Consider the following 18,238-nt stretch of genomic DNA (forward strand, 5'->3'; position numbering starts at 1 on the left):
ACATTGGCCACAGCCACTGTACGAAGCAACAGATGTTGAAGGAGTAGACCAAGGAAAATAACAGCAGTTGACAACAGAAACATTGTGAGAGCTGTAAAGAAAGACCCTAAAACAAGTGTTAGTGAAATCAGCAACATCATCCAGAGGGCAGAAGGGAAGGTATCACAATCTACTGTTCAAAGAAGTACAGAGGCTACACTGGAAGATGCAAAGATGAATAGGAAGGCAAGGCTGGAAGTTGGCCTCAGAAATTCTGGAACAAATGTTATGGCCTGATTAGACAAAAATGTACCTTTTTCCAACGTGATGAAAAAGATCTGCACATGATCCCAAACATGCAAGCTCCTCTGTGTAACAGACGTCTACAGAAACATTTTGTCTGCCGATTTAAAAAAAAGATTCAACCAAACCGATTGGGAGATTCTTTATCATGCAGCACCATAATACCCCAAAACAACAAAGGACTTCAACCCTATAGAGCATTTTACCTGCTCAAAAGAGACTGAAGGGAGTAACCCCCTAAAACAAACTACATCTGAAGATGACGGTTAAAGCCTGGAAAAGCATCATAAAAGAACGTTTGGTGACGTCAGTGGGTCACAGGCTTCATGCGGTTATTGCAAGTAAAGGATTTTCAGCTAAATCTTAAGTATTATGTACTTTATTCTATTTTAAATCTATCTGTTCCAAAACTTTTGCTCACAGGAAAAATGGGTAGGTTCAAACAGAACGTGCTATCTACTAAACTGTGTATGTGATCCAGATGTAAATACCTGCAAGTAAAAGCTGAAATCTTTTGATGTCATACGCAAATGTTTTCAGTCTGCAGCAAAAATAAAGGAATTGGCCTCATTGTTACATGCTCTTCCAAAACTATTGGATTTGTTTAAATACTCACATTTTTTGAGTTGTTTTTCTAACTCATGAAGAAATATGGGCTGGATGGAGTCGGATGTAAGACAATGTTTCTAAATTCCTGGCTGCAGCTCTGTTACTCTGCTGGGTTTCATCTACTGGTTCAGTCCAAATATTCCAGTTTATAGATATTTAGTTATTAGTTGTCCAAGTTTAAATAGAAAGTGTGTGTGTGTGTCTGTGTGTCTGTGTGTTTGTGTGTGTGTGTGTGTGTGTGTGTGTGTGTGTGTGTGTGTGTGTGTGTGTGTGTGTGTGTGTGTGTGTGTGTGTGTGGAGGATCAGAACAAAGGTCTTTCCCAGTGAGAGCTGTGTCTGTGTGTTTGTCAGCACAAATTCTAAGATCCTAAAGGGAAATATGATGTTTTATGAGTGTGAAGCTGAAATTAATCTGCGATGAAAGTGGGGGGTGGGAGTGTTACCAGCACAGGCCGACTCATAATTTTGGCTGAGACCAGCAGAACAACCAAAGCCACCACCTCACTTCCACCCCCACCCTGTTTCCCTCTGCCTGACTCCAAACATGGAGATGCTAAATCGGTCCCTGCTCAGCGGGGGTCAGGGGCTGCTGCCAGGACTCTGAGCTGAACCTGGAGGACAGTGAGTCCTACAGCAGATGGAGGTGAGGAAACTGATGGGAGGGAGGGGACACGGTTCCTAAGTGATATTGGGGGGGGAAGAAGAGGAGGAGGCGTTGGCTTTTGGAGGTTGTGTGAAGGACGTTGTGTTCAACACAGGAAGCAGTAAAACCACAAATAAAAAAACTACATGGAGACATTTACGTTTTCCAGTTAAAGCGACTTACAAGTTGGGTACAAAACAGCAAAAACGGGGAGAAAAGTCGAGAAAGTTAAAAATAAAGTGATATAAGTAGAGATGTTTTCGATTTGAGATGTAAAAATGGAGATCAAATCAACAGCTTTCGGCTTCAGGGGTCACGACAGCAGAACGTGTTCCGCATGTTGATTTGGCAGGAGCTCTTACGCCGGATGCCCTTCCTGCTACAACACCCCCCTTTCATTCAGGCTTGGGGCCAGTTAAGACTGTCCAGGTTCATAATTTACTGTACTGTCATTTACACTGATGTGTTTAATGGTCACAAATATTTATTCATTATGTCACTGTAACCTCAGGCACCATTGAGATGTCAAACGTTCATCAAAATAGGTAAACAGAACATAATTATTTCTATGCTCGACCTGAGAAGTCGTGTACTGAAAATGTTGTATAAGCAACATGTGGAAGCAGATTTATTAGGAATCAAATCCCAATGTGTTCATTCAGGTTCCTGCTCAGTGTGACTGCCAGTCAGAGAAGCCTGAATCCCCCAAACATGTAACCAGGTTCCTAATCAGCTTTTTACAGCATTTGCAGGACAAAAGTTTGCAGACAGAGAAAGTAGTGGAGGGAAGCATACGGATAAAATCAGAGAACGTTAAATGGAGCGATGCCTCCTCGTGTTCACTAATGCAACGCCTGATTAAATCAGCTGTGTGTGTGTGTGTGTGTGTGTGTGTGTGTGCGCGTGTGTGTGTGTGTGTGTTTTCTGATTTGTCCCCTGAAGTTGTTCATAGAAACCTCTGAGCTACAACTCATAAACGCAGAACCACAAGACCAACACGCACATTTTATGTTTTTATTTAGCATTTTATGTAGAAGTGTAAAACTGTACATGACCCCCCCCGTTACTGTCATTACTGTGTCATTAACCTTCTCTCACACGTTATTTGCCCTTTCATAAACCCAAGCACAAACAGGTGGAGGCTTTGTGGATGTTACCATTTGTTTACAGTCACCCAGCTCATTAAAGAGCTGCTTTGACTCCTTAATTACACACGACTATATTAAAACAGCTGGAAGGACTTTGCACGTCAAAGACTGGGGGGACAGAAAAAAAACTCTCCACCATCGTCTTGAAGTAATGTGAGAAAGGAGCCCAGGGCTTCAAAGCCAGGACCACAATTACAGAGAGAGGCTCGCCGCACTCGGCTGTCCGCAGGCTGAGGAATGGGCCTCCTCAGCCGAGCGGGGCCGTAGAGTTAGCAGGAAGCCCCAGCGCTGACCTCGCCGCCCCCTGCCTGCCATCCATCAGAGGTCGGAGGGCACCAGGACACCTCCATCCATCCATCAGAGGTTGTTTACTGCCACTGAGCTGCAGATGTAGGTAATGGCAAGGCCACGGCGGCCCAAGGTCACCGGCACATGTTCAGTTCGATTACCGCCATCGAGCCCCAGCCGTACAGGAAGTGCTGCTCTAATAACAGCACCAAACGCTGCCAGTGTGAAGTCCAACGTGTCCATCATTAGACTTGTGTGTGTCTGCATATTTAGCGAATGATTTAATTTGGATTGATTTGGAAGAAGTGATCAACAATAATTATGTGTGGATGAGAAAATGGGACCTCTGCAGCAAAAAGCTACAATTTTGTTCTTCACGTACATGATTGTGTTCTGCATCAGTAGTTGCTTATGTTCTTTAAACTCAAACGTCATATTTCCACACATTGGGACAGTAAAAGATAAATCCAGACACTCTGTCTCTGCATCCACGGCTGTAGAGAGTAAAGATTTATTCATCCCTGTTCACAGCTCATTTAAACTTTCCTAATGACCCCTCACACCTTTCAGAGGGTTGACTGTTCAGCCATGACAAACACGTTGTTAACCTTAGTGGAAATTTACCTGCTTAAAGAGAGAAAACAAATCTTTTAGAACTCGAGCTAATTACAGTTGGATTACAGCAGCTTCTTTATGAACAAAACCATGTTTAACTTCAACTGCATTTCAGCCATAAGAGTCCCTGAAGCAGGACCAGAACAAGTTGCTGACTTGTTCTGGTCCTGATAATGCTGATGATTTTAAATTCAATAGTTCCTGGAATTTTCCTTCAAAACTAGACAACACATAATAATAAGAATAATTCTTGTTAACATTGACTTATTTAGTTGTGTTCTTGTTACTTTAGACCCTTTTTAAACTTGACTGAAGAGGCCGCTCAGGTTCCTAGTGTCTGTGCACAGTACCTTGTGCCCGGACTGTAAAGTTGAGCCCGTTTTAAATCTGATCATTTGCAGTGGCTCAGAAACAAACTGATGGTCGTTTATTTAAATTCAGGCTTGTTGGTGCAAATTCACGCAGAAATGGATCCAGACGTGTAGGAATCGTTTAGAGATTTTATTTCTGTGCAGCAGAGCTTCCTGAAAGCTAAGACCAGCAAAGGACCAAATGTGGACCATCAGTTAGGTCTTAGCATCACAGCGTCTCTGGGTTTGGTTAAAATAAAGGTGTCTGTGATCAGACCCAGTGCGAGGGAGGCTGTTCTGTGAAAACATCATCCATTACCTCAGTGACAGGCCCCCCAGGGACCCCGGGGCCCCGGTTCTCTGTGGGGGTCGCCTTTATTGACCTCTCAACCCCCTCACACACACATAAAAATGTCCAGCATGTGGTCACATACATCACGGAGCAGCCTTTCTTCCCTGACAGAGTAAACGAGAGTCGGTCAGATAATGAAGCGACAGATGGAGAAGAGAAACTGGCTGATTTCTCCTTTTCCCAGGAATAATCTGCTGCTTCTTCCTAAAAATAAATGCTTCTCATTGTTTGTTCCTTTCTAAGATGGAACAAATCTGAGTGCATTGTATCAGAGGTGAACCACTGCTGCCCAGTGCTGACATGTTTGTAAAACAGCTACACACCAAATGAGTAATTACAGGCTCTTAACAGATTTACTGCCACACTAACCAGCATCACCTCCCCCACATCAAGGCATCAAGTGCTGTGTGGCTGAAGGTGTGTAGCTTGTGTTTACACGGTGTCTCACTCACTTGTCTCCATTAAAAGTTGTTTATGTTCAGACTTGCCCGCTACCACACACTTAAACCATCCCAACTTTCTCACACTTTTCTCTGTGGGATTTTAAGATTTGTCCAAGTCATATTCACCAAACCTCAAAGAACCCTTCACTGCACAAACGTGTTGTAAACTTGAACCACTGTCTAACGAGAAAGTGCGTGTGTGTGAGTTTTGATAATTATCATAAATCTTCCTAAACTCACCACATACCAGCACTGTTCACAGAAATGTCACATGGGGGAAGGAAGACAAGGCCCAAAGCTTGTGGTGGGCCTCTACAGAGCACTACTCATCCTCTTAGATCTTATTGGACAGCCGTCTTTGTTTAGTATGTTCCGTATGTGTGAAGCTGCTTTTCTTCCTCTCAACAAACAAATGATGGTGTGCTCACCTTTAGGAACTGTGTTCCTGTAAAATTTAACAGCAGAGACATAATGATGAAGTTAGGTGATGAAAAATTACCTCTCATATACAGAAAAAAAATCACAGCTAAGACATTTTTTTCCTGAACCTTATCGTGTTTATTTAGTGCGTAAACCAACCAAACCACCATGTTTCCAATGTCGACAACATTTTTTAACAAACGCCTTACGCCACTCGTCATTTTGGCAGGTGCCAAAGCTATTTTCAAGCTAATTTCAACAGACACCTGCTGCCATGGAGGCGGTTTTTCAACAAACGCTTGTGAGTTGTTGAGAGACAGAAACAAACGGTGGTCATTTAAATTAGACTTGATGCATTTTTGGTGCCTGCTCCTTCGAACCGTTTAGACTGTGAGAAAACCTCTGTTTGCATAGTATAAAAATGATTTCCAGTGTCACAATGTTCTGCTGGAAACGTGAGGCACAGCTATGATGAGTCGATCAAATCCACCTGAACCTGAGCCTCAGTGCGGACAACTCAAAGCTTTGTAAACAGTTGTAAACGTGGTCCCGGACACTGATTGATGTCTAATCTGGAAATGATTCATGAGGAGAAATGTTCAGATTATTTCCAGGTTCAGATGACATTTGGTGCTAGTTCAGATTAGCAAACCTTAATTTTAATTGAGTAGATAAGACAAGGAAACCAGAACCATCGTGAGAAGGAAGACCTGATATCTTGTTTTCTATGAAATCTTCAGCAGAACATTTACAGCTCCTCCCTGAACGAGGAGGCTACTCTGATGAAACTACCTCCTGATTATTGCACTTTGTGGCAAATTAAAGTTTAGGCCAATCACCGGCTATCAGAACAGAGGGAAACCGCAGTTTGAGCAGAGAGACGGGCAGAACAACAGGAGACCTTAGTTTCTGTCCTCACCACAGACAGGGATGTGGTGAATCCTGATGGTCTAAAGCTGCAGTGTGGGTTCTTCTGTGGCAAAGAAAAAGTCCATTCACATTTAGATCAGTGAGGCTTTAGAGCAGAATAGTTAGTGAACCTGCACAAAGCAAACAGAAATGAGCTACAAGGTGAGGAAGCAGGAGACAAGCAGAAAATGTTTGGGTAGTGTTTGCTGATCTTCCACAGGTTCATCTAATGTGTCTCCACCAGGTGTCTGGTCTTTGCACAGTTAAATGAGTCTGAACTTAACTAAAAGTGCTGTTTTCTGTGTCACGGACCTGCAGCAGCTGGTTTCAGTCACCACGTGAAGAAACTCCGTCGCTCTCGGCTGCTGCAGAGGAACATTAATTATTGTTCACAGGAGCTGAAGTTCACTGTGATCTCCTGGACTGTTTCCTAAAGCTCATACCAGTGACTGACATGGTGTAAAGATCTGAACCCCACAACAACAGCAGTATTGAAAGATGTCAGCATCCTGTTTATTGGACAGTAACACTGTGAGAGACAAAGTCTTTGTTTTGAGGCTTCAGTCTGATTCATTCCTAAATGAACTTTACTATGCTTTGTCCTGATGACACTGGACCACTGCTTTATGAAATTACAGTTGGTGTGATCAGTGTGGATTCCTAAAAAATATTCTAAATAAATCATTAAATCAAAAGTTTCAAATGAACCATGTGCATTTAAAAACTCTTTTTCTTTGTAGATCTACTAAAAAACATAATCAAAAATCAAGATGGACAGTTGTTGCAAAGTGGTTTTTAAATTGTTTACTTGTTGTTCCTTAACTCACCTGCTTGTTCTTTTTAAGAATTTACCCAGCTGTTGATGTCTCCATATCTACATCCTCTGATTAGTTCAGGTTTTTCAGCCTCATGATGGTCTGGTCATGGGCTCTTCTGTGTTGTTACAGCTCTTCTGAACAACAGATTCCAGAATCCACACTTGAAGTCAGCTGTAGACCTAATGAGGCAATAAAACACAACTGGTCATGGAACAGCTGAGCAGCCAATTTGCCACTTACTTTTGAGCCTCGTGTATTAAAGATTTTTGACTAAACACCAGTGAAATTCTAGACTTTCAGCACATCTTTGCAGATCGTCCACCTCACACACCTCTTGTTTTAAATGCACAGTAGAGCTTCAATCGTTCAGAAATCTGTGTAACAGAACAGATTCTGTTATTATAATCTACAAAAATGTGATTATCTTTGCAAAAAGAGAGCATTTCATACAGAGGCAACTTATGGGGCTTTACATAGTCAAAAACATGAACAGGTATATGTATAGAGATAGCAGATGTACAGATAGATATGATGGATATATGCAAACAGCCTCAGGCCTGTTCTGATCCCCCCCCCCAAACAGTCTCATTACAGGCCTCTCCTCCACTTGGCTTCCCTCTCTAATTGGTTCACTCCTTCTTGTTGTTAATTATGCTCCACTTCATCTTCCCTTAATGAGTCTGGCCCCTTTCCTTCTTCTTGAGCACTAATTAGCAGCAGTTTCGCAGGAACAACAAGAGGAAACCAGGGTTGTTATGTTTATCTAAAAGCTCACATCTTGCTGTTTTGTCCCCCTGTAGCACCCGTACCCATCGGAGGAACAGAAGAAGCAGCTGGCTCAGGACACCAGCCTCACCATCCTGCAGGTCAACAACTGGTGAGTCTTCTCCCAAAGCCTCAGAGGCAACCTGAGTCTAATGATTCTTATGATCAGCTCCTGAGGGGGTTCTGTCTCCAAATTTCCCCCAGTTACAGTTGGGGGTGGGGTGGGGGTGGAGGGGATGTTTGAGAGTTAATTGGAGGGTGGAGGTAGAGACCTGGAGGGAACATCCTGAATCGTTTCGTTCACTTGTGTGTTTTGCCTCCACTGATTCAGCATTCAGTAAAAAAAAATCAGTATCATGTAACTTTCACACAGAGGTAGTAGAAGTACACAAACAAGTTAAGTTGAAGTATTAAGTACATGCTCAGAGACTAGTCAGGCTAACCTTTCGTTAAAACATACTTGCCGTACTAAAAGTAAGAGTTACTAATTATGCAAAATGATATAAATTATATTGTACTGTAATAATTTTTACATGAACATGTTGCAGTAATTAGCTGATTTTAATCATGTAATGTTCCAACAAATCTACATCTGAACAGGAACTGAAGCTGTAATTGCACTGGAGTAAAAAGTAACATTTAAATTTTCAAGTTAGAGTACAAGTACCTGAATGCTGTACTTAAGCATGGCACCTACATTACAAGTGTTTAAATGCACCTTCAGGATTCTCCATCAATACAATGAGGCTCCTATTAACTAATCCTGCTCTGACCTCTGACCTGGCATTTTCCAGCACTGGTTTATTCAAAAACAGTGTGTGTGTGTGTGTGTGTGTGTGTGTGTGTGTGTGTGTGTGTGTGTGTGTGTGTGTGTGTGTGCTTATATTTAGCCAAATCACTTTACAATGTTTCTTCCCTGTAAAGTGCAAGGAGGGACCGGGAGTCGAACCCCTGTGTCTGTGGGCGACTTACCCACTGAACCACAGCATGTGTGTGTTTGGTGATTGTGGTAGGGTAGCTGCTGTGCTCAGCTCAGCTCTGTCTGTGGAGACGTTCAGGGACAGTGCAGAGTGTAGGTCAGCAGCAGCTTGGAGGCTCGGGCTCATTGTTTGAGCATAAAACAAAGGAAAAAAGTTGTAAAGCATCAAATGTTATACAGGTGTGTACAGGTGTCTGGCTGTGTAGACAGGGTTTCTTTCAGTCCTTTTAGAGACATCTCCTTTATCACTGAGGTCTGTAGTGAAAGGGTATTTTTGATGCAGTACTTCAAATAACCACTAGGACATAAGTCTGTGGTGCATTGACATAGCACACTGTTATGTACAGTGTGGCTCCCTTCAGACTTAAAACAGACACCAGTTGGCTGCTCTCCCCTCACACTCATAACCAGGCAACTTATCTGGACCAGAGGGAAACTCCTGATGCACATAACTGTACTGTCTACTCTGATTTGTGGTTAATTCCCTAACAACCTTTGCATGACTGAAAAAAGGCGAAGGGAGCATCAACATGACCCATGTCCGACACTAATCTGCCGTGTTAACATCTTACTGAAGGTGCCATATGAAGGATTCCATGTCTGAACAGAGCTCTATATGTCACAAAGACCCTCATCATCAGCCTTTATAACACTCAATCTTCTGCCACCACCAACTGCAAGCTGCTCCAAGTTAGTTGTCCGCGTAAAACATTTGTCAGACATCTCATGGTGTTAAGGGGTCACAAATGAATGAAGCTTTTCCTCCACTGCGTCACACTTTGGGAGTTTGACTTTTCTATCTTTCGCACAACTTATTAACCACAGACACTGGGAACCCAGTTGAACAAATAAGGCAAAAACAATGCACTTAAAGATTCATTTGAGCCTGTGAAACTGTTTTCAGAGTTTCTCTGAAGGTGCTGAAGTTTCCCTCTGAGGCACTGAATTCTTTGTGTTATCAGCTTCAAAGAGGAAGCTGCATGGATATCAAAGAGGACTGACACCGAGCAGACATACAATATCTAATTCTGTGATAGTTTATCTTCCTCTCCTCACCCTTCTGCCTCCTCTTCTCCTTCAGTTTAACTCCATGAAAAGGCTGTTGCAGCTTTTGTTTTCCTGAAAAGGAAACAGTTTTTTTTTTAAACCCCTCTCCTCCCTCTTTTCCGAACAATTTCAAATGGAACCATCGAAGCCAGGGGTGAGGAGATGGGGTAGTTAAGGCAGGACATAAATCAACTAGAAAAGCACTGAGTTTTCACTCTGGGGTGGGTCAGGAGGGGTCGGCAGGCGGTCCAGAAGGCTTTGAGCTGGGGAAGACCAGAGCGCTGCACTGCATAGGGGACGCATTGGGGAAAATGGGGAGTTAAGGGGGGGGATGTGTGTGGATTGGGGGGGGGTCACAGGAGGTGCTGGGTCATAGGTCGCGCATACCAGGATGATGGCTTTCAAGAATGTACTTAGCAGGGGACATGTATGAATGCACCGCTGCTGCAGCAGATCCCCCCCCCCTCCCTCCCCCCCGAAACCCTGACACCATCAGCAGAGTTCAGCCTCTGCCTTCAGTGCTGTTAACACCTGGTTCATTAACTGTGGAAAAACACTAAACACAGTAGAAGTACAATGTCGCCTTGCGTACAGTGATAAAGAAGTGACTGTACATTAATCTGAATTTACCTTGAATCAAACTGTTAGCTGAGCATATAGCTTAATGACACCAAGCACAGAAACATTAAGTTTAGACGACCTGAAACCAGTGTAGTCTAAGAACTGATCCAGCAGCTAAATGGGACCAAAGTCTTATGTCAAACAGAACCATAACCTGGACCTAATGTGAATGAATCACTAGCCAAATGGAACAAATGTTAGATCTAATAAACTGTAAACTCTTTACTAAATGTTTAACTGTACTTTATTTACTCGGAGATAAGAAAATCGTGGCAGTATTAATCGTTGATTGAACCCACTGAAGACCAACTGGACCAATAGCTAATCAGAACCAGTGTTTTAGCTGCTAACCTGAACTAAAGGCCAAATGAAACCAAACTGCTTTAGCTGCTGAACCTGACTTTGCAGTTTTAAAACTGGACCACTGGCTAACCTGAACCAAACTGTGTTAGCCGCTAAAGAATAAAACTAATTCCCTGTTAATTAGCACAGAAACCCTCAATATGTTTTTAAAATAATCTTTTGTAAAAAAGGGTCCTTGTCAGACTTGAAATCAATTTTTTGTTGCTAATGAAGATCCACAAAAATCATCTGTATGTTGTTTTTATTTTCACTCAAGTAATAAAACCTGATCAGAGAAACATCAGTCAGTTTTCTATCTGTGAACATATAAACAGTTTTCCTCCCTCTTTTCTTTTTTTAGGTTTATCAACGCGAGGCGGCGGATTGTTCAGCCCATGATCGACCAGTCCAACAGAGCAGGTGAGTTTTTTAATGTCTGTGTTTCCAGACAATCAAATCCAGGAGAACAGGCAAATATGAACATTTGAAATGTTGGTAAAGTTCCTGTTTAGCGGTGGGTCTCAGAGGTCAAAGTCTCCTCAAACACTGTAACAATTGTGGTAAAGTTTCTTTTTCTTTCATTAACTGCTTGACCAAGCGCCATTTTGGCCGCCTGGGTAGTGAAAAAGAAATAGCACTATGATATATCCAGAATGTGCAGAAAGTGAGGAAGTCATCACTGAAATTTTCAGTCCTGTAGCAGGAAGTTGGAAATAAAAGGATAAAAACTACTGTGACAATATACGTGTAGTATTCAGAGGTATTATAGCAGTAATCAGCAGTATTCCAGTTTCCGTTGCATCCAGCAGACGTGTACAGATGGATCTGAGTTTCTGAAACCAGAATGTGATGTTTACTTGCACAGAAGTTCCTCCTGCTTTACTTTGCTTTCTTGGCTCCTCGCTGCGTTAAAGAGAACTGAGAGGCTTAAACTCAGATTGAATGGCCTCTAAACCCCAGCAGGATTAGCTCCAGACAAAGATGCTAATCGCTTTGACTGACCACTCCATTGAACATTTTAACCTGGGATTAAAACAAATGGGAGCCCAGCTAAAGCGGGGCTAAAGTACCGCTAGCCTTTTAGCCCCCGCTCTTTGTGGGCATTAACCCCGGGGCTGACTTCCACACAAAGGCATCGATACGCTGAATGACAGCGATGACAAACTGTTGACGGTTCGGTCCTGGGAATTTTTATGTTCAGAATGAGAAACTTTCTGATGTTTGCGTCCTCGTGAGGATAAATATTCTCGATTTAAAGTCATCTCATCACTGATTAATGAGCCACTCCTCCTCTTCCTCCTCTGCTTACTTCCTCACAAAGATCAAATGTGAAATGATTAAAAATTCGCAGCACAAACAGCTGCAGAAAAAACAGGAAGATACACAAACACAATTTCAGTGAACAAACAACAAAGATCTTGATACTGATCTTAAAGGAATCAAACCTCACAAAGAGACAGTTTGCTTAGTATTTATCTAAAGAGGAACATTGTCAGAATATATAAAATTATTTGTTTTTGTGCCTTTTTAAGTTTTAAGGGCTGCTAAAAATCAACACAACCAAAATCACCCTTTTCAAGTCATTGTCCCCTTTATTTATAACCGGAGGTTATGTTAAGTATCTTCCTCTGAGAAATGATCAATGACAGATTGATGAAGAATTGTATGTGTGTGTGTGTGTGTGTGTGTGTGTGTGTGTGTGTGTGTGAGGCAGCAGCTGTCATTGCGTCCTCTACCTCACTGTGTGAATGTGAGAGTGAGATAATTAAAAAGAGTAATCACCATCTCCATCCACAGTGAGCCAGGCAGGACCGTACGGTGCAGATGGTCAGCCGATGGGAGGCTTCGCCATGGACGGACAGACACACATGGGAATCAGACCACCTGGTAAACACACACACACACACTTAGGCATTTGTCTGAGTCAGGTGGTTCATTCTTTTAAAATTCCCAGTTACCCCAGGCTGCAGATGCTGTGGGCTCAGCTCTGACTGGTGTGTGTGTGTGTGTGTGTGTGTGTGTGTGTGTGTGTGTGTGTGTGTGTCCTGCAGGTCCTGTGGGTGGTGTGGGGATGGGGATGGGAGTGGAGGGACAGTGGCACTACATGTAGCAGCACCTCCACCCCCACCCTGCTGTCAGAGGAGCGGCCCAGGAAACACTGTGAGTGAGTCAACGCTCGTCTCTGAAATCACTTCCTGTTTACGGTCCCACTTAACACATTCACTGTCCAAACGAATGTGTCTCTGTCCACTGTGACTATTACAGCAGCCGCCATCTTGAAGAAAAATGTTTTCTTTGTTTGTTGTTTCTTTCCATGTTTTGGCCAGGACAGCTGTCACTTTACCGTGGATGGATAATTAATTTACCTTATTAAAACTCACTAACTTCTGTGGTTTTTACATAAATCTCCTAGTCTGGTTAGACAACGTCTCTTAGAACAAAAGTTTGTTGTTGTCAGTCACAAAGGCCCATTATTATCTGACCCCTGATATAGACGGAAGGTGTATTAAAGGTGAATCTGTGTGTTTGGACAGTCAATCAGTCAGTGCAGGACACCTCACAGTACCCATCATGTAACTGGTCCAGGATAGAATGAGTACATGTTTACTTCATAAAGTGAAAAAAAATACAAATTAGAAACAGTTGTTTTCATCCAGCACAGTTGTTTTCTGTGGTCTCTTTGGTCTTTTGATGCTCCTGAACTGGTTTGTTTGTTCTTCTTTGATTTGGACAAAACCGATGTGTCTGTTTTGGTGTTTTCAGTGCTCGTGACGGCTCTTTGGACTTCAAACTGACACTTCTCAAGAACAGGTTCCAAATGCATCACATGAAATAAACTCTAGAGCTTGTAAATCAGCTGATGAGGTTTTGAGGTGCATGTGAGTAACTAGCTGTCCAAATAGTCCTCAGTATTTAAAATTAGGGGTATGTGAATGAACTGTATTTCAAAGTATATTTGGACCAAACCATTCATTTAAAGCTGACAGTTTACACTTTATCATTTTATTGGTCAGGCAGAGCAAAAATAACAAACCCTGTCAGTGTCCAAGTACTTATGGCATTGACTGTATAGAGACAGTGAGTTGTTGTAAGTGGGCCTCTCACAGGCCTTTGTGTTTGGACTTAAAGAAACTGTGTGTGTGGGAGGTGTTCAGGGTCCGTGCAGATCGTAGGAAGCTCACAACCTTAATCTGCTCAAATACAGGACAGTAAAACTTAATAAGGATCAGAATTGGTTCGGCTTTATTTTTGCTGATATCAGCCCTTTGAAATATGCCCAGATCATCACAGATAAAGATACTTAGGATTGGATCAGGATGTCTCGTCTTTCTATAAATTGGGTGAACTGATCCTTTATTAAGAGCTTTAAGCTGACATGGAAGACAAAAGACAAATCTGCAAGATGAAAGAAACCCTAATGGAGGGAGGAACCAATGAAAGGACAGAAAAATAAAGGAATTACCAAGTGAGCAGAGTCGGAGTGCTATCAAACAGGACGTCAGAACAACTCCTCCTCACTAATTAAAGCCAGTTCCCTGTGATTTAAAGGCCAATTAATCCTCTGAGATCCTCTGCACATTGTGTCTAATGAAAGCATCGTTAGTACGAGGACGCACAATGCTCTCATCTCTTTATTTGATTACACTGAGTCCAATTAGTGTGTAAGCAGTTCTCATTATTAGCCAGGAGGAGGGGGGCAGTGAACACAGCATAGGCGGGGTCTAGGGGTAGGGGTGGGGGTGGCAGTGGTGGGGTGGGGGAAAAGAAGTGTAGAGATGAGGATTGGATGGTGCTCAGTCACACAGGAACATCCGTGAACATCAGTCTGGGGAGAAGCCTCATCATGAAACACACTGTAGTATATATGTTGACTTACAGACCTTGACATCAGATCCACTCGTGCTCAGACCAATCAGAATCAAACGTGTGCATGTTTTCGACAGCTGTGAGGTTCTCGCACAGAGAAATGTTTCAATTATTACGTCCAGCCCGTTTACATCACAGGGTAAATGACCAGCGGTTGAATAGCAGCATATACTGAACGGGGTTCCTAATAAAGTGACACTACTGTCACTTTCATTCATTTATTTTATACTTGAATAAAAATCTACATTTTGTGGCTTAAAACCAGCATAAAAATATCAGTTATTGATCAATGTAGATTATTTTTCTGGCTCATTCATAAATTAGAAAAGTGCTCTAGAATGAATAATAATTTTTAGTTTGCTGATCCATCCGTCCCTTCCTATTGTCCAGTGGAGCGCTGTGTCTGGCTGCTGTGTGGACAACAGTGCAGGTCTAATCCAGGCTGCAGACAGACACCTGACCAGGCGTCAGTGGAGGAGACTCTGTATTGTCTTTAGTGTCTTTAAGGTGAATGTGGATTATGAGATTCATTTAGAAAATTAAAATAGAAATCACTGAACCGTGCACACACCCCACTACTAGAACTCTACTTGGCTTTGCTCGTTCTGGTTGGACCAACATTTAATGAGGACATATCTCAGCCGAGGACACGTGGGGGAGATTCTCCTGGCATTTCTTCCTTTTCACATGTGTCCTTCTGTTTCCTCTGCAGGACTCTGCTTGACCCCCTTGGCTGCAATGGAACAGGGCCCCACACCCTCCCTCACTTGTCCTCCCCTGTTCCCCGTGAGGATGATGAGGAATCACCTGACCACCAGCACTGCTGTCTCCACAGACACCAGCAGAAACAGACACAGAATTAGGGCAGATCCAAAAAAACTGCTCTGTCTTTTTTTTTTTCTTGTTCTTTTTTCTTTGGAGTTTTTAAAAAATCAAGACAGAAACGGGATCGTGGTGTTTCTGGGCCATCTCTGGACTACAGAATGGACATTTTGAACATGTCTCCTTGTCTACAGCTGAGGGAAATAAGGGAAATGTCTTTATTTCTTTTGTTTTTGCAGAGACTGAAGCTGTGGACTATGGACTGCAGAGCTGTTTGGACTCTTAGAGACACGTTGGTCTGCACTCTGGCGCAGTCTTTTCCACAACAGTCTGTCTTAAACTGAGAGGACTTTTCACACTGTGTGTGTTTGTCTTTTTTTCAGAGACGTCCTGTCCTCGAAAATCACAAACCTTTGAGTTTGTAAATAAAAAAGTGAAGAAACCTTGTGTTTTGTTATTGACCACCTTTGGGTGTTCGTGCTCAAGTTCCTAACAAATTGGAGCTGTGGATGGACCAGAGTTCAGAGGATGAGATTTTCTATTCAGGGAAACTTTGTGGAGGATGACGTTTTTCTCTTTGTTTATTTAACTGGTGCATCTAAAGCTGAACAGAATTGTCCATAGTGTGTTTTAACTTGGCTGATGGATCACAGTCTGTCTGTGTTCAACCACTTGTTCAGCCAGGGCCTTAATCCTGCTGTTGTCCCTGTGTGGAGAAGCAGCATGTCTTTCCTTGTAAACTCTCGTATTGTGATGCCTGCTGATGGTTAAAGGTTGAGGTTTCATCAGCAGATAAAAAATTTTATCATTAGATTGTCAAACAGACCAGTTCAGCACAAAACCGGTTCGTGTACTCTGGTCTACAACCAAAACAAGGTCTAGTGATGGCACCAAATGCCAAACAGCATGTCAGAACTTTACAGCCAATTTCTTGACTTTCTCTACAGGATCCAAGTGGGAACAGGTGTTTTTGTCTCTTTAGTATTAAACAAACATGAAACTTTAACCTCAGCTTTGCAATTCTGTTAAAGTATTTTATCAAGTTCATGAATCGCTGCCCTGGAAAATATGTGTTTATGTAGAACATGAATAGGTTTTATTGGACCAAACACATTTTCAGGGATGTTCACTGGGAAAGTTGTGAGAGTAAACAGAGAGACTGAGTTGTCAGTGCGGTTTGGTTTGAGCTGTGCAGGCGCTTTGGTTAAAGTCCTGTTCACTTAAACTGGACTTAAAAAAGAAAAAATCTGAATCTGAATCAGAAACCGCTTTACTGTAAAGTAGGTTTTCACAAAATGTTTATATTGGTTTTCTTCTCTGAAACTACTTGAAAGTGTCAAAATACACAAAATAAACTAGCACGAATTTACTTGTACATGAAATAAATGAAAGATGAGTTTGCATTGCGTTAAAAGAAGTAACCTGAAATGTCTAAAATACATTTGAGCCCATTTTGAAGCTGTGTAAGCTTTTAAAAACAAAACGGAAAGAAATGTATTTAAAGCCAGAACATAAACTGAACATTGAGGTGTGATAGTAGCAGCTGCAGCAGAGACACGAGCAAAAGAGGAATTTTAAGATTTTTCATTAGGTCAAATAAAACCAAAGAATTATGGGAAATGATGTAAATATTATTTCAGCCACAGCTTCAAGTTGTTGCTTTGTTCCAACAGCTCTGCTAAATTCAGTTCAACTCACATTAACCAAACACCTCCTGAAGCCTTGGGCAGAAATGAGGGGAAGTAGAATTTTGGGAAGTTTGTGAGAGTCGCTCCTGTTGGGACAGAAAAGCCAGTGGTCTCTTCTCCTGGTGAGCAGCAGACCTGAGGGACGGCTCCTTCTGTCTCTCTCATGCAGCTCATCCCCTGGAATTTGGCTGAGGAGGGAAATAAAATAAAAATGCAATTTATGAAAATCTGCTCCAAACACTTGAATGGAGATTAGTTTCCCTCACACTCCAGTTGGCCCCCTCAACGCTCTGCTCTCCCAGTCCGCTAGAAGTTTCCTAGATACACCCCATTTCAAAGCCGAAGGCCACAGAACTGATCATTTATCTTCCTCCTAAAATCTATTTCTAATTTGAAGCAGGAAGTGTAGCAGAGTGCAGATATTCAGCAGCTGGAGGAAACGACTTCTTCACGTGCAGCCAGTGGCTGGAGATTATTTTAAAGCAGAAAACGTGAGCGTTAAAGCAAACATTGGTCCTCTGAAGTGACTGACAGGCGGCAGCTTCAACTCCCAGGCTGGGCTGCCCTCTTTAGGGGACTGTGGAAACTGCCTTCATGTCTGTTTTCTCAGCGCCCCTCGGAGGATCCCACGTGCTCGCTTAAAAATGCAAAAAGAGCAGAGAAAATCGAACATGTTAGAGAAAGTGAAGGGTCTCTGGAGGCACTGGAGGCTGCCGGGACTGTAGCTGGTGACAACAACCCAGTGACGGTAAACAAACAAGTCTGTGAACGCAGCACGAAACAGCAGAAAGTAACACATGAAGGATTTCCACAGGGGTCAAAGGTCATCCTCTGCCTGTGTCAATGAGAGGATGAATCCCACACTGCAGCAGAATATTGATCAAACCAACGGAGCTTCATCCAAAGTAACAGAGTATTATATTTGTACATGTGTTATATGTTTGTGTGTCAATACTACACTGTTTATCATCTAACACATTTTCCACAATGCAGCTCAGTACCCACCCACCCCCCCACACCCCCACACCCCCCCACCCCCACCCCTGCACAAAGTGTTTCACAATAAAGAAAAAAGAGAGAGCAACACTGCATCAGGTTTTTGGAGACATCCAAGCTCTGATGAGTAGACAGAAGAGTAGAGCAGGAACTCGTTAATGTGACTTCTTTCATTTTGTGTCACATTTTTCTGTCTTTGTGGGTTCTGGCATCTCTGTTATCATCTGATTTGCC

The 18,238-nt window shown here is 42.6% G+C and overlaps 1 protein-coding gene across 3 annotated transcripts in view; it reads left to right on the forward strand.

Annotated features, from left to right (window-relative positions):
- The window catches only part of meis1a (Meis homeobox 1 a), a 30,980-nt gene extending 15,218 nt beyond the window's left edge, over positions 1-15,762 (forward strand). The window contains exons 9-13 of one of the 3 annotated variants that reach the window (XR_010913925.1): positions 7,678-7,754; positions 10,993-11,051; positions 12,429-12,518; positions 12,683-12,795; positions 15,211-15,350. Coding sequence is in view for 1 of the 3 variants with exons in the window: in XM_067498905.1 (XP_067355006.1) it covers positions 7,678-7,754; positions 10,993-11,051; positions 12,429-12,518; positions 15,211-15,494 (510 nt within the window). In the remaining 2 variants the exon portion in view is untranslated. Of the gene's footprint in view, positions 1-7,677; positions 7,755-10,992; positions 11,052-12,428; positions 12,519-12,682; positions 12,796-15,210 lie in introns of all 3 variants that reach the window. The other 2 variants (XR_010913924.1, XM_067498905.1) reach the window with 2 other exon arrangements.
- Positions 15,763-18,238: the final 2,476 nt, after the last annotated feature.

Source organism: Channa argus, chromosome 3 (genome assembly GCF_033026475.1).
Source record: "Channa argus isolate prfri chromosome 3, Channa argus male v1.0, whole genome shotgun sequence".
In the NCBI taxonomy this organism is placed as follows: Eukaryota; Metazoa; Chordata; class Actinopteri; order Anabantiformes; family Channidae; genus Channa; species Channa argus.